This window comes from Ictidomys tridecemlineatus, chromosome 4 (genome assembly GCF_052094955.1).
Source record: "Ictidomys tridecemlineatus isolate mIctTri1 chromosome 4, mIctTri1.hap1, whole genome shotgun sequence".
Lineage (NCBI taxonomy): Eukaryota > Metazoa > Chordata > Mammalia > Rodentia > Sciuridae > Ictidomys > Ictidomys tridecemlineatus.
The window spans coordinates 48134950-48161173 of NC_135480.1; the positions used below are offsets into that span (position 1 = coordinate 48134950).

At 36.5% G+C, this 26224-nt stretch overlaps 1 protein-coding gene across 2 annotated transcripts in view; it reads left to right on the top strand.

The window, feature by feature from the left end:
- The window catches only part of Rras2 (RAS related 2), an 85780-nt gene that overhangs the window by 53488 nt on the left and 6068 nt on the right, over window positions 1-26224 (top strand). For both annotated transcript variants that reach the window (XM_078046440.1, XM_078046441.1), the window contains exons 2-4: window positions 16802-16889; window positions 17940-18042; window positions 18209-18317. In XM_078046440.1, coding sequence (XP_077902566.1) covers window positions 16802-16889; window positions 17940-18042; window positions 18209-18317 — 300 coding nt within the window. The remainder of the gene's footprint in view (window positions 1-16801; window positions 16890-17939; window positions 18043-18208; window positions 18318-26224) is intronic.

A 26224-nucleotide genomic window follows, 5' to 3' on the forward strand; every position in this document is an offset into this window, starting at 1 on the left:
GAGTTCCTTTCATGTTTAAGCAGATACTTAGCCTTAAGGGGACCAATTTGCCTAGGGTAGTCCTGGTTGATGCTTGTTATACTGGTGTCATTAGCATCCTCTTTCAGTACTAGTTTATAAATAAGTTATAAGGTCACACTATTTAATCTCTTTATTTTTTAGTTTTCTTGTCTGTATAATAGAGATACAATAGTGCCTGGTATATAGCTAATATCATAAAAGTGTTTGCCCTTACTGTTGACCTCTCTCTTTCCCTTCTTGAAATATTTTCTTCTTGGCCTCCTGAATATTTTGTTCTTGTCCTACTATTTTCACTGTTCCTTCTCATTTTCTTTGCCTGGATGCTCCTTGTTGTCTTGTCGCCTCAATACTGGAGTGCAACAGGTCCCAGTCCTCAGCTCTCTTTGATCTTGACCATTAACTGTTGTTGATTCCCAAATTTGTCTTAAGCCCTACATTTTCAAGAATCCTTAGACTAATTTCTCTGTTAGGTAGCTAATAAAGTATTTTAACAGAATAGGTACAAAACCATTCTTTATGCTTTTCTCCATTCTCTGCAGCTCCCTCCTACCAATGCCAATAAATGGTATTACCATTCTTCCAGTTAATTAGGCAAAACACTTAGATTTTGGACAGACCTTATATCAATGTGATAGTTCATCAGCAAAATCTGGTTGAATCTTTTGGAAATACACGCAGATCTAGTCAGTTTTCGCCTCTATTTCTTTAGTCATTTTCTCCTCGTTTTATTTTTTAAAATTAAAAAAGAATTTTAATTGGAGTTGGACACAATACCTTTACTTTATTTATTTATATGGTGCTGGGGATCGAACCCAGTGTTCCATGTTTGCAAGGCAAGCCCTCTACTACTGAGCCACAACCCCAGCCCATCCTTGTTGTATTTTTAATAGCCTCTCTAGTCATCTCTCAGTATTCATTCTTGACCCCCTCCATAACCCACAGCAGCCAGTGTTACTTTTAATATGAAAGGCAAAATGTTTTACTCCTGTCTCAGAATCTCTAGTTGTTTTCCATTAGCTTAGAAAAAAATTTAACGTCCTCACGGTGGCCTAAAGTCTCTGCTGTTTCCCTGTATGAACTCAGTTACTGCTCTTCATACTGTTTGTTCTGTTGTAACCACTACTGCCCTCCTGTTCCTCAAACATGTTACATGTATTCTCACCTTTAAATGTAATAATCCCTCTGCCCGAAATTGTCTTCCCCTGTATAATAATGTGGCATACTTCCTAACTTGGTCTAGGATTCCCTCCTCAAATGTCACATTGTCAGAGAAGAATTATCTGACAATATTATGCAATGTCATAACCTCTCTTCTAGTTCTTATTATTGCCAGTTCACATCACTGCTGATATAGTAGTGTTTGTTTACTTGGTGATGATCAGTCTTTAAGAAACTGTAAGCTTCATGAGCAACTGGGATTTGATTCTCAGCTCCTGACAGTGCCTGACACTAAATTGAGTGGGCTGGTGAATGAACCTAAGGAAGATTTATGTGAAAATTTTACAGTTTAGGGCTGGGGATGTGGCTCAAGTGGTAGCACACTCGCCTGGCATGCGTGCGGCCCGGGTTCGATCCTCAGCACCACATACAAACAAAGATGTTGTGTCTGCCGAAAACTAATAAATTAAAAAAAGGAAAATTTTACAGTTTAGTTAAATGTGGGCTGTGAAGATCATTCCCCTTTACTTCCAGTTTTACTTTTACAGACCTTTCTCTGTTTTAGAAGATATAAGAAATGAAACAGTGGCACACACCTGTAATCCCAGGGACTAGGGAGGTGGAGGCAGGAGAATAGCAAGTTTAAGCCAGCCTCTGGGGGAGCTAAAGTGACAACTAGAAGTGAGTTGTTCACCTTTCTGCTATTGAGGCAGTCTGTATCATTGCTAAGTTAGTTAGTTTGTTTTTTAAAAAAGAGAGAGAGAGAGAGAGAGAGAGAGAGAGAGAGAGAGAGAGAGAGAGAGAGAATTTTAATATTTATTTTTTAGTTATCGGCGGAAACAACATCTTTGTATGTGGTGTTGAGGATCGAACCCAGGCCGCACACATGCCAGGCTAGCACGCTACCGCTTGAGCCACATCCCCAGCCCTCATTTCTAAGTTTGGAAAGAAAGGAAACCAATTTTTGAATCCCCATTTTAGGCTAAGCAGTGTACTGAGTACTTGGCAATATCACTTAATTTTCATAATAGCCATTTCAAATAATAATCATTATGCTCATCTTATTGGGGAAGAAATACAAATTGAGAGATTAAATAACACTCCCAGGATTATAGTAGCAATTAAGTGGGATATCCAGGCTGACTGACTCAAGTTCATGCCCTTTCCTATACTATTTCATGCAAACTGAAGGTGTAGTCTATGTGCAATAATTTATGTTTTATGATGGTGTAAAGTTTACAGTAAAGTTTTCACGTATCTTATTTCTTATAACAAACTTTTGAAAATAGATATCAACTCAACTTTGCAAGTAGATAACCTTGATACCAGTGATGAATGATTTGTTGCAAATCTTACAGTTAGAAAGGAGCAGGGCTATCTATGCCTCTGTGCAAACCTTTCTCACCTAAATCCCCATTTCTTTCTGTATATCATAAAATCAAAGAAATTCTCTAGCACCTGCAAATTATATTTTGAATGACCTATATATGTTATAATAAAATTATAGAGCTACAAAGAGTGATCATAAATAACACATTCCTTATTGTATAGCTAAATGCCAAGAAACAGGTTTTCTCTTCTAGAGTGTAGACTAAAGCTTAGCTTTTGTTATTGAAGAGCTTATATTTAATCTATTTGGGTCTTTCAAAACCATTGTGTTCCCTTTTTTATTCACATGTTTCAAATTTCAAAAACTACAAAAAAATTTTTTTCCTTCCACCCATGTCTCACAGCAACTTACTTTTTCTTTCAACATGTAATGGAAGTTTCTCAGTTTCTTGCATATAAAGCAAAAACATAAAGTGTATGCATTTAATAGCGTATCTTGTAGATTACATGATGTTAGTACATGAAGTCATTCTTTTTTTTGTTTTGTTTTTTTTGGTGGTGCTGGGGATTGAACCCAGGGCCTTGTTGCATGTGAGGCAAGCACTCTACCAACTGAGCTATATCTCCAGGAGTATATTCATATTGAATGAACTTTTTATAATTTAACCAGATGTCTGCTGAAGGACATTTTATGGTGTTTTCAGTCTTTTAAATTAAAGATAATTCAATAACAATTGGCCTTGCCTGTATCAATTGTTTTTTTTTTTTTAATATGTGCAGATCTAATGGTAGGATAAATTTCTAGAAGTGAAATTGCTAGATCAAAGAGTGTTCTTTTTTAATTGACACACTTTATTCTTAACATAGCTCTGGAGTGTTTTCACTTTTAATGAAACTGACTTTAAAAAAAAAATTTTGGAGGGCTAGGGCTGTAGTTCAGCGGCAGACCGCCTGCCTAGCATGTGTGAGGCCCTGGGTTCGATCTTCAGCACCACATAAAAACAAACAAATAAAATAAAGGCATTCTGTCCATCTACAACTACAAAAAAAAAAAAAAATTGGAGATGGCCAGGCTGGACTTGAATCCTTGGGCTCAGACAATTCACCTGCCTTTGCCTCTTGAGTATTTGGGACTATATGTGCAGGTAGTGATGCCTGGTTAGGATTTTTTAACCTGTGTAGGGTATGAACTTTGATGTTTATATAACAGATTAAATAAAATATAATGAAAGGAGTATGTCTTCAGAGTGAGACCTGATTTGGATCGCTGTTTTACCAGCTTGCTGACTTTTGTCACTTTACCTAATTGCTGAGTCTCAATTGTCTCATCTGTAAAATGGGGTTAATATAACCAAACTTCCAGAGCTGTTGTGTATAACTACTGTTTTTCATTGTTTCTAAGATTTATATCTTGATTTTTTTCCCTTGGCACATAAAATGAAGTCTTTTGATTGGCATTCCAGATTTAATGAAATAGGGTGAATTCAGATACTGAAACTAGTGGACTATGCTAGGGCATGATAGTGGCAGAGGAAGTGTTTTGTGATGGAGACTGTTGGGGTGTGTGAATGAGATGTTAGAAAGGTGGGTATAGCAATGAAAGTTTCATTCTAGACTAGCAGCAATCATACTAAAACTGTGAGAGAAAGTACAACTAGTTTGTGGAGCATAGGAGCAAGTAGTACCCAGAGTCTGGATATATGTAAGTTGAAATTATGAAAATTTTTGGTTAGTATCAGGACTTCAGTCTGAGGTTGAAATTTAAGAACTGTGTACTTATTTATGGCAGGAAGATTTTATAAGAGTGAGACTCTGGGAAGAAAATGAGTATAGATCATATATCTGATAAAGGATTTGTATTGAGGGCATATAAAGTACTCTTACATTCAATAATAAAAAGACAACCCAATTTAAAAATGGGCCAAAATTCAAATAGAACTTTCTACAAAGAAGATGTCCAAATGGCCAATAAGCACAAAAAGGTGCTCAATATCCTGTTGGGTAAATGCAAATCAAAATTGCAAAGAGATACCATTTGTATACTTACTAGAATGACTATAATACAAAGATTTTTCATTTCAGGTGTAGGTGAGGATATTAATATTGCCAGTGTAAATGTAAAATGGTACAGCCATGTTGGAAAACAATGATAGTTCCTGAGAAAGTTAAAATATAAAGTTCCCATATGATTTAGTAATTCTGCTACTAGTTATATATACCCAAGACAAATGAAAATACGTGTCCACACAGTAATTTATATATGATTATTCATAGTAGCATTGTTCAAAATAGCCAATATGTGGAAACAACCCAACTAATGAGTAGAGTATCCATAGTGGTATACCATAAAAAGAAATGAGAAATGAAGTCCTGATAACATGCTGTGAACATGACATGAAAATGTGAAGTGAAAGAAGCCAGACACAAAGACCATGTATAGTATCATTCCACTCGGGTGAAATGTCTAGATTATGCAAGCCTATAGAGTCAGAAAGTAGATTAGTGGTTTAGTGGCTCTAGGGCTGGCAAGGGTTGGGGGAAATGGGGAATGACTGCTAATGGGTGTGGAATTACTTTTTGGGGTGGTAAAAATGTTCTGGAGTTGGTGATTGTTGTACAACCTTATAGATGACTAAAAACCATTAGTATGCATTAAATGAATTTTAAAGTATTTGAATTATATCCCAGTAATGCTCTTAAAAATGACAAAAATAAGACCCTGATTCTAGGAAGGGCATGGATTACTTAGGAGATTTAATATAAGAAAAGATTCCAGAGCAAAAGAGAGCCCAATGATAAGAGATCATGCTGAAGTTAGAAAATGTGTAGACTGGGAAACTCTGTGAGAAGAGGGAGGAAACACGATGATATTGAGGTTTACAAGTAAAATAAAAGCAGTTTCGCCATCACAGTATCCTGTCAGGGTCAGATGAATATCAAAGCTAACAATGCTTCTTCCTTCAATCTCTGCTGGCACTAAGGTCTGTACAGCGGTTGAGCCTACAGAAAGAACCAGGACCCAGGAACCCCACTGTGGGAAGGATATTGGTAGGGAAAGGTGGTGGCTAAGGTAGGGCTAGGCACTGTCTGGTTCATCTAAAGTGTGCTACAGAGGTTAGCATTACGTGATTCCGTCATTCTTGGTCCACTTGAGATGAAGGTAAGGAAGAATAACTTAATTAAAACAGCAGCTACAGGAATAGGAAGGATGGGATGGATTCCCTAGAAAGGTGAAGTTCTGCCAAGGCAAGAACAGAAAGACAAAGACAGGCCTTGGTATGAAAGACAGTAATGGAATTTTCTCCAGCCTCCTATGGGGATAGTGTGAAGTATTTGTTAATGTCTACATAACATACCAACTAGGCTTAGATATCCTTTTCTGTTGTTTATCAATTATTTCGGCTAGCATAGTCATCACTGTTTTCTTAAAAAATTGTTAATTCTTATCCTTAAGACTTTATTTAGGTTTTATATATTGTCTCTCGAAATGGGAATACAACAATACAATGTGAAAGCAACCAATGTTTAATAGTTCAAAGGAAATAATTTTTTCAGGCTGCTTAAAACAGGCCACTGACTCATGATTGCTCAATGGCTTATAAATATTATGTCAGCTCCGAAGGATGAATACAGAAGATGAAAAAAGGATGAAAGGTGATGACTAAGTTAAACTTGTCTTACCTACAAATAATTCATATCTATGAATAGTGGCTGTATCTTTCCTGGCCCCTTTTCCTCTTGTGTCAGTTGTCAAAATCCACTGGCATTAAGAACTATAAATTTTTGTGTAGTCTTATCTACCCAGTAGGATAGTTTTGTAAGTTGTAGTTGGGTTGTGGAGGGAGTAGGAGAAAAAAAAAGCCCATGAGTTTGGAAGGATAAAAGCAGTTCAGATTAAGTAAAGCTTCCTTTGGGGAGCTGACATCATGAAATGGTGATTTACCCTGAGTAATTTTCCTTTCACATAGCCTGAAGCCTTTTCTTTTTGACCTGTTCATAAATTCATTTTGGTTTAGTATTCTGCTGCTGCTGCTGCTGTTGTTCCACCTCCCCCTCCTCTTCTCCCTTCCTCCTCCTTGACTGTTCTATCTCCTTTACTACAATGTACTCTATTTAGACTGATATTTCATCTAGTTCCTGGGAATTGTTACTTTTAAACTGGGAGAGGAAGGTACAGTAGGAAGAGTGGCAGGTGGGTGTGAGCTGTTTTATTCCAGTAAAGTTTTTATAAGGAGTTGAAAGCCAGGGAATAGTCAGAAGTTAGGAAGGTTTAGGAGGCTGGAATATATACGGGGTGTGTGTGTGTGTGTGTGTGTGTGTGTGTGTGCGCGTGCGCGCGCGTCCTAAACAAGGTTTTCTTCTTCAGAAGTCTTGCTTTGGGCTTGCTCTGGAAAAAGAAAATTTTTTTTCCCATTTTCTTCTTGGGCCAGGTGTCTTTGCTTTAGAAATTAGAAAGTGGGCCTTTTACTGGTTCAGGACCATATTTAAATGTTAGCTTTATGGTCTGGGCTATGACATACAACTATAATTTAGAAAAAGATTTCCCTGGGGAAAAGAGTACCATATAACTGACTTAGAAATAAACTTTTATCATAGAATCAGTTTGTTCATTGACTTTGTACTGTGTTTTTGCTGGTGGCATACCAGGTCCATTCATTTGCAATTATATACCATACCATGAGGTGTATACATGATAGCTGAAGTTGCACAGACGTCCCTTGAAAGGCACATGGTTGCTTAAGGCAGTCTGAGACAATTAAATACCTTGACTGACTAAATTTTGTTAAAAAGAAACTAAAAGGATACTGGATTTAGTGTAGCTTCTAAAGTACTGCAGTAGAGTTCCAGGTCATAAATTATGGAGATATCAGTGATTGTACATGTTAGGTTAAATGGAATACTAATTTCAATCAGGAAAAAAATATACATTTGAGTTAGGATTATTAAGCATATTGGAAACATTTGACATAAAAATTAGGGAGGGTGTTGTAGGGAACAAAGGTTCTCTGTGACTTGACAGCTGCTGTTAAAAAGTGACACAAGGAAGATCTCCTCTCTGGCTCACAGCTGCCTGAAGTTACTCTGGTCTTCTCTAGTGTTACCAGAGGAATTTGGACTGCACTTGTTTTAGAAAATAGAGACCGCTGATAGCTAACTAGGTCCTTGTTGTGCTCAGGGAAATTAATTCTCACACCTCTATCTATATATTTAGTTGTAGATGAACATAATACCTTAAAATTTTTTAAAAAATCTTTTATGTGGTGCTGAGGATCGAACCCAGTCTCTTACACATGCATGCTAGGCAAGCACTCTGCCACTGAGCTAACACCCCAGACCCGGGAAACTAATTCTTAACTCCTCATTATGATCTTCACAGTTATTGGGCTTCCTATTGGTCAGTACTTTGAGATTCTAAATATGTGTGGTACTTTGAGATTCTAAATATGTGCAAAGTGGCACATTACTTGACTCCAAGAAAGTTCTAAAAAGCATGAGCTGTGCCTGGGGCACATCAAATCTAATTCTGTGTGTCCTGGGACATATATGACAGGATTTTTACTGGAACTGTAATCTATTTTAGTTTTATCGAATTCCTCAAAACAGAAGGTGCCCAGTTACCCTGATTTGCAAAAAGGGTAGACCTGAATTGGTTTTGTACACTTAGCTCACACTTACTGTTAGAGAGTCAGTATTCAGTGTTAAAGGCTCTGACAAGGACATTTTTGGAGAAATGTTAGTATTTGAACCTTTAGTATTTTTTGCCTCTACACATATTGGGGAAAAGAGATGAGGTATGTTTCTCTTAAGCCAAATGGTGGGTGGGACTTTTAACAGAATCAGTCCAAGAGCTTGACTAGTGTCCCCTGGAGTTTGGGGGCAGGTCATAAGAATTAGTATGCAAATCTGGGGCTCAGTAGCCCCCAGGCAGCGAGTTTAGGGAAAGGAAGAAGCTTTGTGTTTTAAGTATTCTGCACTTGGGAAGATGGTAGTGTTTTCCTGAGTGGAATCAGCTAAAAGACATTTCAAAAGGGACATTGTACATGGTCACCGAAAAAGTGGCATAAGTCAGGAGGGAAGGATCCGTGAAAACCCCAGAGAATCGTAAATGGCCAGGTTTCATTCAGTGCCTAAGAATTTTATGTCAAAGGCCTCACTTTGGGCAGTGTCTCCGGAAACCTATAGGCTCTCACAAGAAAGCCCGAACATCACATTTAATTGGTGTGGCCTTTTGACTCCCCACCTCCTACTTTAGCCCTCTTCACTTCTTCAGCTCCCACCCTGAAGGAACCAGGGACAGCCTTTGTGGGGACAGAAGATATGCAGAATAAGAGGTTGAGACAGGGAGGGAAGATGACATTCCTCCACCTCCAGCCTAGTTGCAGACTTCTCAGACAAGCTAGAAAAAGGAAGAAGCTTTAAATTAGCTTTAATTTAGATGAGTATTGACTAATGTAATTAAGACACTGTGCTAGACATCTTGATTATTGGAATTATAATGTTCTGAGGGTTGAAAGTGATTTGAAGAAGACTTTATAATCAAAGGATGACTAGAAAAAAATTGAGACTTTCTTTGATTTCATTCAGGATCAAGGAAAAAACATGCCCACAGAGGGACTTGGCAGAAAAATTTTATGCCCTATTTTGAGCCCTATTGAGCTCAGTCTGTTATTTATACATTTATGAGTTATTTATTTATTCTTATGTACACATACATGAAAAGATAGTTATAATTTCCTTTTAAAATTGCCTACCAGTCACATGGCACACATAAAGCTTGGCATTCATATTTTTCAAATCACAACTTTTACTAATAAGATGGAATTTTTGAGGTTGGGAAAATTCAGACTGTCAACACCTTAAGGGTAAGAGAATTCATCTTTCTTTGTGGTGTTGGGAATTGAACTCAGGGCCTTGCACATCCCAGGCAAGCGCTCCATTATTGAGCTATACTCCCCAACCTAGGGTAACAGAATATTAAGGTGAGACTATTTTGAGATAGTTTTCTAGTGTTGAAGTGTTGAAGGCCTTGCAAAGAAAGCAAGATGTGACTTGGGTTTTATTTGCCAAAATCTATTAATGCCTCTGTGTGTCATATACTGTGCTTTGTACATATTTTTACTTTTTACAGTGATCCTCTAAAGTTGGTATTTCTTCATTTCATAGGCAGAACAATTGTGATTTAGATAGGTTAAGTGAGTTATTTCAGTTTCCCATAGCTAGTACTACTGTAGAGCTGTATTCTGGCCTGCCTTACTTGCACAGTTCATTCTCTTCCTATCCTTTTTCTGCAGCCTCCCTAGATTGTCTCTCACACTGGAATTACTGGTAGGACAGGGATAGGGTAATCTCATCTAGTGCTCCTGGCTGGAAAAGGAGAATGGAGGATACATAGCAGGAACTGGTGATCTGCAACCTTAAAATCCATAGGGGCAACTGTGTGCTGTCCCCCACCCACATGGTTCATTCTTTCTGCTTTCAGGAAGATTTTTGTTGTCTGCTGTCTTTCTTTTGCCACATTTATAGTGAGCATTGGAATATGCTCTCCTTAAACTAGCCCAGTTTTTACTTTTTTTTCCCCTATTGAGGAAATGGGGGTTAGAGATGTTTTAATTTGCAAGGAATTCAAGCAGCTAGCAAGTAGGATGGCATCTGGATTTGAATTCCAGGTCTGACTCCAGAGCCCTTGTATTTTCTTGTTATTGAGCTGCCTACAACAAAGACTTCATAAATGCGTCTCCTCAAAGAAACCAAGTCCTTATGAAATCTCGTGTTTTGGTTTATTGTATCATGGTTTTAAAAACATACATATTATGTTGATAGAAGTGATAATAAGGAAATGCTAACTTAAAATGGGGGCACAGAAAAATCAGGATTTTACCTCTAGATTGTTTCACTTTTTTTTTTTGGTGTGTGTATGTGTGTGGAATGGATGAGTGAGAAGGAGCTCAAGAAGGAGGCAGGAATGTGAATTTGTTAGTCTTGTTTTTTTTTGCTCCTTATTTTTCATGGTATTTTTATTCATTTTATAGGCCAGCAAAGGAATGAAAAATTTGAATATTGTATGAATTTTATTGAACAACAATGATATATTCTTAGAATATGAGCTTAAGAGAGCAATAATAATTTAGTCTTAGAATATGAGCTTAAGATCAGATCTAAATTTAAATAGTAGTTGTTTTTTTTTTAAGAGCGAGAGAATTTTTTAATATTTATTTTTTAGTTTTCGGTGGACACAACATCTTTATTTTATTTTTATGGGGTGCTGAGGATCGAACCCAGTGCCCCCGCGCATGCCAGGCGAGCACGTTACAGCTTGAGCCACATCCCCAGCCCCAAATAAATAAACAAACAAATAAATAAATAAATAAAATAGTTCTTATTAGTTGGGTGACCTTGAAGAAGTAACATAATTTTGTGCCTCATTTTAAAAAAGTCTGTAAAAAGGGACTATCTGTTGAAGGGTTCATTGCGGGAATTAAATAAGAAAGTACATTTAACCAATAATAAAGTGTTATAAACTGCCTGCCATATGGTAAATACTTAATCCCTGGTGGATGTTGTTGCTGTGATTGGGGATATCTTACTTCTTATGGGAGCAGTGGAAGCAGGAAAGAAGTTGTATTCTTATTTCCTGCCCTTGACTGAACCCTCTGGAGAGGCCCAGTAGGAAAGCTGCAGGGGCTCAGAATCTTCCATTTCAGTCCTGGGTCTACCAGTGAGTTGATGTTGACACTCTAGGCAGGTTATTTTACCTTTTGAAAAAGTCCTTGCCCTTAAGGAGTTTAAATTCTAGTTGGATGGAGGGAGGAAGGGGCAGTAAAAATATAAAACAATATAGTAAGATACATGTCTTGTTGAAAGAGAGGAGATAATAACACGGAGAGGGAAAGTGAAAAAAAAAAAAAAAAAAAGCCCAGAAAATACTCTGAGCAAGGAAAACAAACAAGCCCCCAACCCCCAAACCAAACCCTCAGCCTTCTAGGTCATAAAGCTCAGAATTTTTTTTTCTTTTTTTTTTTTATTATTAGTTGTTCAAAACATTACAAAGCTCTTGACATATCATATTTCATACATTTGATTCAACTGGGTTGTGAACTCCCATTTTTACCCCAAATACAGATTGCAGAATCACATCGGTTATACATCCACATTTTTACATAATGCCATATTAGTGACTGTAGATGGGGTAGAGAGAGAAGATGGGAGGGGAGGGGGGGATAGTTGAGGATAGGAAAGGTAAAGCTCAGAATTGACAAAGGATCTCTTATCCTTTTTTCTTTTTCTTTTTCTTTTTTTTTTGCATCTTCCCTCCTTCCCTCCCTCTTTTTTTTTTTTTTTTTTACAGTTCTTGGAATTGAATCCAGTGGTGCTCCACCCCCGAACTACATCCCATTCCTTTTTAAAATTTATTTTTATTTTGAGATAGGGTCTTGCTGTATTGCCTGTGTTGGCCTTGAATTGGTGATCCTCCTGCCTCAGCCTCCCTAGTAGCTGTTATGGATGTGTACCATCATGCCTAGCCCTTATCCTTTTTTATTGATTTAACTCTCTATCGCTCTTATGGTCTATAAGATTTTAAAAAAATTAATCTTAGTAAGAAATTGTCATATGCAGAATTTCAGAATTTCAGTATAACATAACCTATGTAGACTTTATGTAGACTCATGTCACGGTTTTCCCACACTTGTTTGTTTCCTTTCCCTCCTCTTTCTACCCCCTATTCTTTTTGAGGACTCCCAAGAATCCTGAGAATGTCTGAAATGCTCATTTATTTACAACTCCTCTGTGGTCGCTCAGATTTAGCTTCATATCTTCTGTGCAATGGTAGTAGACTTAACCAATGGACTGAATTCACTGTTTACCAGAACCTCCGATAAACTCCCCGTCCTTGTTAGTTCCTAGACCCGACACCACCCTGTGGCCGTACTAGGAAACTACACTTTCCTCCACTTGGTGTCCCGAGAAAGTGAATTGTCACTCCTGCCTACTGAATGCGGAAGGGCAACTCATTTGCTCTCTTCCTCTTCCCCTTCTTTTAATCCTTAACATAGAATGTTTGAATAGGATGATAGTGAGTTGGCATAGCTTTTAGGAGGCCAACTAGAGGGCTGCTTGTGCAATCTAGAGGCGTGTAATGATTCCTGCTTATCATAATATGCTTGTGCTATTAAGGGTTTTCCACAACCTTACACAACCAGATTTTATCAGGAGAAATACATTTCTCAGTCTGAATGGAATAGTTCCTCCTACCCTAAATTAAAGAAACTGAAGTTCATTTGCTATTCTTAACAACCTGGGAGGCATTGTGCCCTTTGATTTTAGACATTTGTTGAAAATTGCAATGCTAGCATGAATGGATTTCATGAATCTTTCTTGTGGCTAGGAGCCTTCTACTTTGGTGTGTTACCAGGGAAGCTTGGTGCTTTCCTCCAGTTCCAATTCCTTTCTCCTTCAGTGTGTTCTTCTGAACCCTTTGTTGTATTCTTATTCCCTGCCCTTGAGTGAACCTCCTCTGTGTAGCTCAATGCAACACTGAGCTCCTTGCCCCCAGTCCCACTTCTGTCACATAATAGTCTTTCTGAACTATGGTTGGTAACTTTCAGCTTCAGGAAAGAGTCTGTTTTCTTTTCTGGCATGTTACTGTGGTTCTGTGTTTAAAGTGAATGTACACATAGTTCCCATGCATTACTGCAGTATTAACCTGTTTAAGTTTGTTGCCTTCCGAACAAGAATGGTATTGTGCTTTATAATAATTTAGACCTTGACCTTCCAATACATTTATATTCCCAACTCCTCTGTCCCTAAGAGTAGCTCAGTTACTAATGTTGTATTAAAAACAGTGGGCTCCATGAAAGTAGGGACCTTATACTGATAGAGTACATAGTGGGTGCTCCATCCATGCTAGAATTGTAATTTTCTACAAATGTTTGAAATCAAGAAAGCAAAAAAACTGTGTTGAGGGGTTTCAGGAAGTGGGATATAATGCTTTGAATAGTGAATATCACAGATCACACTGTGTGGGGCTTTATGTACTGTGTAAAGAAACTAATGAATTCTATAAGAAACAAGAAACTACTTAATTTGTATAATCTAGAGGTATGATTTATATACATAAAATGCCCAAATCTTAATTGTGTGGATTTTTACTTTTTTATATACCTGTGTGATTACTACTCATATCTAGAAAATATTTTATCTTGAATTACAACATTGAGATACTAAGTACCAGAGATCACATGGTTGGTCTGTGGTATAAATAGGACTGGAACTGTTATAGCTGCTTCTGTCTTTATAGTTGAAGTCTTTATAATTGAGTAAGAACAACAGTTCAGATATATAATTGCATGAGAAAAGTAATGCAGTTATTGTATGGTTGTCATTGATTAATCATCAGCATGTCTTGGCATTTTATATGCATTACTTCTTTTTATCTGCTCCACAAGCTTTTGTGACTCTTCTTGTTTTATAGATGCTAAAGGTAGAGAAGTAAAGTGATTTTCCACAGATCTGAAGTAGCAGAGTTAGAATTGAATTCAGGATTGACCATCACCAGAGACTGATTACTTTTTGGTGGTCTGCTGCCTCAAATATTTGGTACCTGAGTTAAAGTGACAAAAATGTTATGTTTTTGTGGTGGCAAGTGATGGTTATATTTGTTATATGTGTACAATGAATGCTTATTTTAGGCACATTCTGACCTATTGCTTACTGAATGAATTATGAAAGGGAAGGTAGTTTTTTTTTTTTGTTGGTTTTTTTTTTTTTTTTGTTTTGCATTCCTGGGAATTGAACCATGGCCTTGTGTACACTAGGCAAGTTCTACCATTGAACTGCTCCCCTAGTCAGAAAAGTGCCCCTCCCAATACTGGGCATTGAACCAGGGCCTCACACATACTCAGCAAGGGCTGTACCACTGAGCTTTATGTCCAGCCCAGGAAAGAGTTTTTTACAGACCCTAGAGTGAGTTCCCTGGAAAGAATATTTCAATGAGGATGTCTTTTTAAAAGTTGCATATAGTAAGAGGATGACAGTCTTTAGACAAATTTTGAAAATAGGATGTAGTAAAGATGAGATGTGGACCTAATATCTAGAAATTCCAAGTTAGTTCACCTTAAAAATTAATGTGTGTGGAAATTAATGTGTGTGGAACAAAACCATGCCAGTGTTAGCAGAGTTTTGGAAGTCTTGTAATATTGTATTTAAAGAACTGACATTCAAAGGAAATATGAAACTTCCACAACTACCAAAAAGAAAAACAAATAAGTTATTACAATAGACTTCAAAGTCACATAAACCAATGAATGATACATGTTAAATCCCCCACCCCCCAGGACTTGGAATTGAACTTGGGCACTCTGCCACTGAGCTATATCACCATCCCTTTTTTCTATTTTGAGGTAGGATCTTACTAAGTTGACCAGACTGGCCTTGAACTTGCATTCCCTCCTGCCTTAGCCTTCTGAGTAGCTGGTATATGCCACTGGGCTCAGCATGTTAATGTCGTGATTTAGTATCACAGTATAAACATTCATCATATTTGAAGAATTCCAGCTATCATGTATGGCTTGCACATTTGTAAAAATATATTTAATAATATTTGTTTATTCATTCTATTTTCAATCAAAGTAGTAGGGATGGTATAATACTTTCAGGCATATAATGGGAATAGCTAATGAATTTCAGGTTTTACAAGATGAAGGGATGTCCAAAAATATCAGGTGGCTGCAAAGAAACATATCTTAAGAGAAACTCATCTTCAAAGTATGAATAATATGCTTATTCAACTTTTTTGGGGTAATATTGCAGTTTGATGTTGTTTAAGAGTAGTAAGTTCAAAGAAAATTGTTGCCAGTTGTGTTTACTTTTTGAAGGGGTGTGAGTGCCAACATTTAGTTTAGGATTGTTTTGATACCTGTTCAGTTTAAATGCACATGGGGGCTGATGGTGGAGATGGCTGCTACTGTTGGTAAATGATTCTTTAACAGACTTTTTTTTTTTTCTTAGTAAGTCATACATTTTAAATGGGACCATCAAGAGGGAAATACAGTTATGAGTAATGAATTCTATGGTTAAGGTTATTCTTCAAATAAAAATAAATTGTGGGAAAGACCTTTCCAATAAAATGAATATGTAAAACCATAGTAGCAGGCAGATTAGTATCCTCCCCAAATCAGGGTTTTCTTGACTCCTTTCTAAGTACCCATTGAGTAGCTTTCAGAGCATAGCCCACCAAGTTGAGGGATGTTACCTAAGAACTCTGTGCTCCTAGAGCAATGACTTGCTGCAGGAACCCTTTCCTGAAGAATGGCCAAAAACAGTTGGCTCTGGATCCTAGCTAGCATTAAGCTTTCTTCCTCTGAGTCCTTTCTCAGGTTTTGTTAAATGAGTCAAAATGAGCCAGTGGGACAGTAGACTGTGAGGAAGTTGATCCCTAGGAGAGCAAAGAAGATAGACCAGAAGAAGAGTAAGTCAGTATCACAGGTACTGCCCTTCTGATAAGAAATGAGAAATGGTTTCTTTTAGATTATTGCTTTATTTTTAGAACATTTTAAAAGAAAAGTATGATATTCTAACTGCCCATTCTTTTGATGATGATTTAAAAGATAATAATTGTGAAGCTTTGATAAACAGAAATATAATTTAAGTTAAAAATGAAAAGATTAGATGAAGTTTGAGATTTCTACAGATGAAGTAATCCTGAATGATGTTTCTGAAGCATCATTTCTGCTGAAAGGGGAATAATAATGAGAAAAGAAGGTGGGGGAAGGAATGTTCCAGGCCTCTTTCGTGTGTGTGTGTGTGTGTGTGTGTGTATTTTTTGTGATATATTCATTTTTTGTGATGCTGGGGATTGAACCCAGGGCCCTGTGCATGCAAGGCAAGCACTCTACAACTGAGCTATAATCCCAGCCCTCTTTCTTATAATTTCTTTGCATCTATTTTTATCTTTAGGACTGATGTTTATGTGAAATATAAGTAGGTCTGAATTACAGTTTATTGTATTTTTCTAGTTTTTCTAGAACTTGAGTTCTAGATTCTTAGCTTTAATTTTAAAAAATTATAGCAGGTGATTTGCAATCTTGGCATTTTTCTGATGTGATAATCCAAAAATATTTAGTATCTTTTCTTCACTTGGAAGGTGCTCTGAAGAGACTCATTTATTAGGGAATTAACATATAGTAGAATAAACCCCAGTACAGTGAAAACATCTTGATTAGTTTGGACTAAATGGAATTCTATAAAGTTAACAAACAGGCATGAATTTTTTTCTTTTCCTTTTTCTTTTTTACAGTCCTATTTTGTAACAGATTATGATCCAACTATTGAAGATTCCTACACAAAGCAGTGTGTGATAGATGACAGAGCAGCCCGACTAGATAGTAAGTAAACTTATTTATTTTAATATTTCATCTGTTCTATTTTTAAAAAGTTACCTCTGGTATTTTGCTGATTATATAGTATAATGGAAATATTAGATGAGGTCTTCAATATAAGCCTGCCTTTTTCATTAGTTTTGATGAGTCTGTATATTGGTCAGGTTTTTTTTTTTCATATTGGTCAATTTTAAATTTGTCTCTGTAAATGAAAGGTGAAACAGTAATTGAACTGATCTTGTTCTGCTAAGACTGGTCTTATAATTTGTTGAAATGTATTTATTGGTACAGCTGGAAATAGTAAATCAGGTCTCATTTCTTCCTGCTGTTTGGCAAAGGCTACACTGGGGAAGTGACCATAGAGTTTAAGCCCAGAGGCTTTAACAAATACTTGTGCCTGGTTAAATATACCACTTCCACACAGGAGAAAACACTGCTCTTTTTTTTTTTAAGTTGTAGATGAACCTTTATTTTGTTTATTTTTATGTGGTGCTGAGGATTGAACCCAGTGCCTCACACATGCAAGGCAAGCACTCAACCACTGAGCAACAATCCCAGCCCAAAACCCTGTTCTTTTAATTTGTGTGATTCTTTTATTCATAGAGATTAAGAAATGTATTAGCACCTGTCCAAAGTCTGGTATTTGTGTGGCGTGGGGACAGGTAACAACTGCAATTTCTTTCTTGAATTTATAATATCTTTTCCAGATCTTTACATGGAGGAGATAAATATTCAAGTGATTTCAGAGGTTATCTGATTCTATCTGCATAGATGTGTTTGATATTTTTAACCTTGTAATTGGTATGCTAATATATTCTAAATGTAAAATGGATCTGTGCTGATGAAAATAAGCTCTGTAACTGTCTGCCATTAGAATATGTTTGTCTTTAATATTGAGAATAAAGTATTAAGAGAGAGGAATGTCATTTCCTATTTATACCAAGAGTAAGGCTTTCTAGAGGACCCACATGAAAGGAGCCTATCCTTGTAGAGGAGCAGTTCATAAAAAATGAAAACACGGGTTTTTTTTTTTGTTGTTGTTGTTTTTCCCTTTAGTTTTGGATACGGCTGGACAAGAAGAGTTTGGTGCCATGAGAGAACAGTATATGAGGACTGGTGAAGGCTTCCTTTTGGTCTTTTCAGTCACAGATAGAGGCAGGTTAGTAGCAATATTAAAATGTAGGCCATTGGTCCTGTCTACATCATGATTTTATTGAATTTAGATTCTCTTGTTTTTAATAATAAAATACTAACTGGAATATGGAGCTCGTTGAGTTATGATTCCTGGTCAAATCAATTAATTTATTTTATTTTATTTTTTTAAGTTTTGAAGAAATCTATAAGTTTCAAAGACAGATTCTCAGAGTAAAGGATCGTGATGAGTTTCCAATGATTTTAATTGGTAATAAAGCAGACCTGGATCATCAAAGACAGGTAAGAAGGAATTTCATTGCTGGAAAATCATGTAAGTGAAGTGATGAGTTTAATGAAATAATAGAAAGTCCTATGATCAAAAACAAACAACTGTGCTGATGTCACTTCAGTATTTATTGATGAGTTTAGTACACTGGATCTTGGAGAAGTTAAATTAGGTAAACAATAAAAAGAAGATTTCTTGGGTAATATCTAAGAACTCTAATTTAGTTAGACAATCTCAAATGCTAACTTCAGTGACTGAATTTTCTATTTATTCTTCACACTGGCCTGCTCTAACACCAGTAGCCTTTAAGATAAGAATATATTTAGTTGCAAACTTATTCTCACTTGTTTTCTTAATCACTTTTTGAAAAATTTGTTATTTAATTTTTTGGGGGGTATGTGTTGTTCACTCATTTTTTTGTAGGGGAGAGGAAGAATGTCGGCTGTAAATTGATGCAGTCCTACTTTATTTGGGGTGTATTTAAGTCTTTAGTTTCTCGTTCACATCTGGAATAATTGTTTAAATTGTTTCTCTTGTTGGCTTTTATATAACCTTACGTTGACAAAAAGATTTTTGTTGGGTTGGGCATGGTGGTACTTGCCTTGTAATCCTAATCACTTGGGAGGCTGAGGCAGGAAAATCCAAGTTCCAGGCCAGCCTGGGAAACTTAGTTGAGACCCTGTCTCCAAATAAAAAATAAAAAGTTTTTATTGTAGGTCAGTGGTAGAGTGCCCCTGGGTTTAATTCCCAGTACTGAGAAGAGAAAGAGTTTATTGGAACAGTACAAACATGAAGAAAAGTTGATTGATAAACAGCTCAGTTTATGTTGATGCTAGGCTTTTATTTTGTAGTTAACTGTTTAAAACATAGTCTTTGTGCTTTATTTGTAAAAATTTTGTTGGACACACACAAAATTCAAGATATTCTCATGTTAAAATTTAGAAATATTTCTTGATGACACTAAGTGCAGAATAAAATTTCCTGCTCCGTCTCCTTTAAATCAGAATTGTTATAAAGTTAAGGCAAAAAAAAGTGCTCTTTATATTAAATCAATGTAAACTTTAATTTTGGTCTTTTTATTTCCTTGGGGGTTTCTGAACTTAAATTATATTTAAGTGTTGCCTGATGGAACCTGTCTACTTCTGCTGCTTGTTTCTTTCTAGCACTAGAAACTTCATATATCATTAGATCTGAGAAGTAATGGCAAAATAGATAAGCAGTGAAGAAGGGGTTCTCCCTTTCTCATGGTAATTTCTGCTCCCAGCACGCCTTGCCTTTATTGTATAAAAGGATCTTTTCTCAAACTTTTTTTTAGCGCCGGTAATGAAGTGGTGGGGAAGACTCTTGGAATAGTCTTGTCTTGTGTAGGTTGTGGTGGATTAGGGAGAGCAGGAGGATATAGGCCCATTAAAACCAAACCCTTACCATCATTAGCTTAGGGTAAGGTCTATAATCTCTGTATTGGAATTTGCTAGTATATGGCAAGCAGTTTTCACTGGTTTGTGGGTATTCCACATACTGTAGCATTTGCTTTGTCTGTATATCATGGGATCATAAAATTTTCATTTAAGTTAAAAAGTAACTTAAGCACAACATAGGAAATACATCTTCTTTATTTTCATCACCTTAAAGATATACACTATTAGCTTGGAGTAAGTTATTCTGTTTTTTTTTTTTCCCTAAATCATATACATAGACATAAGTTGCCCTCGCCTTACGCCAAAAATCTCAGAAGAGAGTAAAGCAAGTGACTGATATCTAGTGGCCAATGTTCTGCTCATTCATATTTTGTTTTCTGCATGACAAGCATAAAGACAAATTTTATGACACCTGATGCTTTGTCTGTCTGCTGTTTTCTGGGTTCCTTTGCACTGTAGTCAGGCATATTGATACTCTTCACTTTAAAGTCATGACTACTACCCCTATGTGAGCTAATTGGAAATCCTCCCATATTTCCCTACTCCATTTATTTCTCACTTGTTTGGATAGTTATTACCTGCTTTCTTACCTGTTATTCACCTGTAATACTTTCTTTTCTTTTCTCAGCTGATGGTGCATGATATTTTCCTATTTCTACATAGTCTTATGCCCACATTTACTAATATAGAATGTGGCATATGAGGTTTTTCTTCTCCCACTTATGTGATAAATTTCACGTTCTATGACTGGCTTGTCCACTGGGCCCTGGATCCTATTTCTCCTCCCCAACTTATGGATAACACCTTAGCAATTGCTTTTTTCTTTTATTTGATCATTCCCACCATCATACAACATGCTACAGTGTTGCCCATCTTAAAAACAAAAAAGTAACAGCAGAAACTGAGTCTGTTCTCTCTGAGAACAGTTTCTCCTCTTCCTTCAATCTGTTATTCTTGCCTATATTGACATCATTCATTCTGTGCCATTGTCAAAGACTCCACTTCTGTAAATGTTGATGATATGATATTTCACACAGTTAATCACTTTCTCTTTTTTTTGAAACACTACTTGACTCTGTGATATCATTTCCTACTCATCCTCTCTCCTCCCCAATGTCCTTTGTTGGCTTCTCTTCATTTTCTTTTATTTCCAGGGTGTGTGAGGGCTCCATAGTTCTCTCTTTTGGGCTCTCTAAGCCTTGAAGGGCATACTCAGTGCTATTGAAGTTGAGAATGTTATATACTAAAGGTTTTTGCCTTTTTAAAAGGTCACTCTTCAGAATTAAAGGTAATGCTTAGAATGTTTTGAACCTTTACTCATTCAACCTGTATAGGCTACAGGTATCCTACAAAAATTTTTCCTCCCTTTTTTAGAGATGTCTACTGTTTAGTCATCTCTATGTTCTTTCTCAGTAACCAGTCTGGCTTGCTATGTTGCTGACCTGGACCCCATCAGCCCCCACCCCACCCAGCTTTGTCTTAGATATAATCTGTTAGACTTTATCTTAGTTCTTCGAACTTGTGGATGGCGGGGGGGGGGGGGGGCATTCCTACCACTAACTCCTCAGTTCTGAAACCTATTAAAAATAAATCAGAAAAGGCTTTGCTTACTGTGTTTTTGCTTCTGTACCTGTGGATTTGGCTGACTTATTTTATCCTTTTATCTATCCACTCACCCAGTATTAATTTTTGTGGTAGTGGGTGCTCTAACACTGAGTTATATTCACAACCCTTTTTATTTTCAGACATGGTCTTGCTAAATTGTCCAATGGCCTCGAATTTGGGATTAACCTGCCTCAGACTCTCGAGTTGCTGGGATTGTAGGCATGTGCTACTGCACTCAGCTCACCCAGTATTTATTGATCATATTTTCTAGGCCCTCATGATGAAATAGTAGATAAAACAGTCTCCAAGATTTACATTAAATAAAAAAGAGTTTGAAGAATTTGGTGGTTTAGTGTAATCATTAATCTGACCACTTACGGAGTGATTGCTGATTTTGTTTGTCCTATCAAAGGTATAGGAAGAAAATATAGATGAATGATTTGCTTACCTTCCTAAAATATGAAAGTAGGTAAGTATGACTGTATATCGATTCTGTAATTTAGGAGGCAGTGTGTGGGTTTGGATAGTGGATTTTGTGATACATCATCTGATTTCAAGCTTCTCGTTCTTGATTCTATGCTATATAGAAACTAGCTGTTTCCACTTTTTTGTTTACTCCCTCCCTCCTTCACCTTAGCTGCCCTCTCTCCTTTCCCCCTTGTTGAGTTTCTTAATTGCTAATGGTCACCATTAAGTTGAGAAAGGCACTCCTTATACTTTTACTAAAAATACAACTCAGTCTCCTTCATCTGTCAGTGCTTAGACACAGTGTGCCCCCTATGGCATCCTAGGATAAAGAATCCTGTCTCTTACTTTTTGAGTTCTGTCTGTTTATGTATATATAAACTGTTTATATAAACTGTAGGTCATGTTTTTCAATGTGTTCTAATGTATCTATGTCAATTTTGTTGAAATATTTGCAGAATTGAAAACTTGGGACCTAATGGTTTAACTTGACATATCCCTGAGTGTTGGAAAGGTAGTTTATTCCTTTTAAGCCAGATTTGTTCAGATAAAATTACTCTCATCATTCCCATTTTGCTTTTCTTTCTTTGGGAATATATAGTACTACTTGAATTCATATTATTATGGATTTTGAATAATTTGTGCCTTTGAACTGAGTCTCAAAGTTCCCAAAAGTAGGTCTGTGGATTTGTTGTTTCAGATTTACTTTGGATGTTCAAAATAATTCTTAATAGAGTTCATACCAACCAAATAGAATATCCAGGTGTTAAGGCTTAGTATTTGTGTCTTTATAAAATTCTCTGGGTTGAGGAACTCTAGAAAATATTTGTTTATGTAGATATCAGTCTGCTTTTATTTTGGTCTTCACAATGTGTTTTCTTTTTGTTTGCTTTGGTGGTGGCAGTACTGTCACAGTGCCTAAAAAGTATGCTGCCCTCTAGTAAGCATATATGTGGGTACAGATCTCTTGACCAGAAATATATGTACAAACTCTTGTTTCCTTGATTCCTGGAAGACAGTGATGTAAAACCAGACTTCAAATAAGTGAGTTGGGCACAGTGACATACGCCTATAATTCCAGTGACTCTGAAGTCTGAGGCACAGGAGCGCAGGTTTGAGGCCACCCTCAGCAACTTGGCAAGGTCCTGTCTCCAAATAAAAAGAAAAAGAGGTGGGGATGTAGCTAAGTGGTAAATTGCCCTTGGGTTCAATCTCCAGTTGGGGCAGGGGGCGAGGTCCGAGGGGGACGACGACCCATGTAAACAATCTTAGCAATGAGATTTTTTTTTGTCATCTAGACTATGAATTCATTAATTTTCTTAACTATGTACAAAGATAGATTATTTGCCATCCCTCTTGATTTATATTACATTATGTATGATGGGTAGGGAAAGGTGACTTTTTTTTTTTTTTTTCCTTTTTTGTACTGGGGATTGAACCCAGTTGACTAAAACCTTAGCCCTTTTTAATTTTTTTTCTTTTATTTTGAAACAGGGCCTTGCTGAATTGTGGAGGCTGGCCTCAAGTTTATAATTCTTTTGCTTTAGTCCTCCAAGTTGCTGGGATTACGGGGGTGCACCACCATGCTCAGCGCCAGATAACTTTTTCAGGAACAATTGAGCAGAAAAACAGCTGTATTCTTAAGGACATATATTTTTTTTTTCTTCCCAAGTCAAATTTACAATAACAAACAATTTGAGATTAATTTATAATCTTTATTTTCATGGTACAGGAAATTGAACTCAGGGTGCTCTAGCACTGATCTACATTCGCAGCCTTTTTTTTTTTAAATTTTTAAAATTTTGAGATAGGGTCTCAACTAAATTGCCTAGTATGGCCTTGAATTTGTAATCTTCCTGCCTCAGCCTCCCTGAGTCTCTGGGATTACAGGTTATGCCCCTGTGCTTGGCTGACTTAAAAATCTTAAGTATTTATTTAAATTTTCTTCCTATATCCTGTTTCATTTTTGGATTTACTTATTTGATTGATCCCACTCCATTTACTTGTAGTTATTTAGTTAATTGGCATGCATTCTTCTAAGCCTTAGAGGTATAAAGACAAATAAATGTGTTGTTAATATTTGTCTCAGAGGACATCTTAAAGTGGTGGGAGAACAAGAAAACATAACTAAAATTTTTAGTATCACATATTATGAATTTTGTCAGTGGTGATCTTTGAGTGTGATGGGATATCATTGCCACTAGGAGGGAGTTTTTTGTTGCTTGAGTCTTGAAAGGTTAGTAAGAAATAAGAATATTAAGGTTGAGAGAGAAGGGATGACGTCCTAGGAAGAAGAACAGAATTTTGACCACATTGGGATTATTTTTATAGGAAGGAATTTATTATGTTAAAAAAAAATGTGGTTTTTTTTGGTACTGGGGATTGAACTCGGGACACTCGACCACTGAGCCACATCCCTAGCCCTATTTTGTATTTTATTTAGAGAAAGTGTACTGAGTTGCTCACTGAGGTCCCCCAGCATTATTTTTTGCTGAGACTGGCTTTGAACTCGTGATCCTCCTGTCTCAGCCTCTGGAGCTGCTGGGATTATAGGCCTGTGCCACTACACCTAGCTTAAATTTTCTTAAAATAGAAATTATCCTTTCTAATTTGATGGCTCTTTAAAGATTGTTCTTCTTGTTTGACTTCCATACTTATTGTTAATTGCTTGCATTAATTTCATCTATATTTCAGACTCATAGTCCTTATTAGTAGATATATTATTCTGAAGAAAGAGAAGATAACTTTAAAATTTATATAAATTTGGGCTTACCAATGTTTAACTGAACTTGTCTGTTATCTTGTTGTGCAATAAGGACCCAGACTATTAGGAAGTGATTGTTGGATATATGTACATTAATGTAATAAATGTTGTATTTAGGTTGTTGAATTTTGGGAATGGAGTTTTAAATTGGTAGAACAGATTTAAGCTCATGTGAGTCCAGGAATAATTCATATTCTAGTCATGAAGAATGAAAAACCTAATTTTTTGGGAGTGTTGGGTTGTATACTTAGTAGTGGGGCAAAACTAGCCCTGTACTAAATTTTTTTCTTAGTATTCCATAACAAAACCTAAAACCTGATCTCTAACAATCAGATTGTTTTCAAATAATTGCATTGTTAGAAGACAGCTGAAGAATATGTATAACAGAATACAAAATATCTGGTAACCAATTGGTAAAAATCCTGTACGTCCACTCAAGCATTGCCAGGCGTGTAAAGGAGGAAAATATGTTCCATGGTAACAGAAAAATGCAGTTAATAGAAACAGATCCAGAAATGATGTAGATGATACAATTAGTGGACAGAGACAATAAAAAAGTTATTTTAACTATATTCCATATATTCAAGAAGATATTCCATATATCTCAATAGACACAGAAAAAACATTTGACAAAATACAGCACCCCTTCATGTTCAACACACTAGAAAAACTAGATAACAGGAACATAACATCGTAAAGGCTATTTACTCTAAGCCCCAGGCCACCATCATTCGAAATGGAGAAAAATTGAAGGCATTCCCTCTAAAAACTGGAACAAGACAGGGATACCCTCTTTCATGACTTCTATTTAACATAGTTCTGGAAATACTGATCAGAGCAATTAGACATACAAAAGAAAATAAAGGGATGCATATAGGAAAAGAAGAACTTAAATTAGCACTATTTGCTGACGATATGATTCTATACCTAGAAGACTCAAAAAGCTCCACCAGAAAACTTTCTAGGACTAGTAAATGAATTCATTAAAGTAGCAGGAGATAAAATTAATACCCATAAATCAAAGGCATTTCTATACATTAGTGACAAATCCTCTGAGAGGGAAATGATGAAAACTACCCCATTTTTCCGTATATTTGTTGATTTATTGTATATCCTCTTCTGAGAAGTGTCTGTTCAGGTCCTTGGCCCATTTATTGATTGGGTTTTTGGTTTTTGGTGTTTAGCTTTTTGAGTTCTTTATATACCCTAGAGATTAGTGCTGTATCTGATGTGTAAGGGGTAAAAATTTTTTCAATATCTCTAGCAACTAGAGAAATGCGAATTAAAATTACGATTTCATCTCATTCTAGTCAGAATGGCAGCTATTAAGAATACAAACAACAAAAAGTGTTGGCAAATATGTGGGGGAAAAGGCACAATCATACATTGCTGGTGGGACTGCAAATTGGTGTAGCTAATATGGAAAGCAGCATGGAGATTCCTTGGAAAACTGGGAATGGAACCACCATTTGACCCAGCTATCCCTCTCCTCGTTCTATACCCAAAGGACTTAAAAAACAGCATACTAAAGGGACACAGCCACATCAGTGTTTATAGCAGCACAATTCACAATAGCTAAACTGTGGAACCAACCTAGATGCCCTTCAGTAGATGAATGGATAAAAAAAAATGTGGCATATATTCACAATGGAATATTACTCAGCAATAA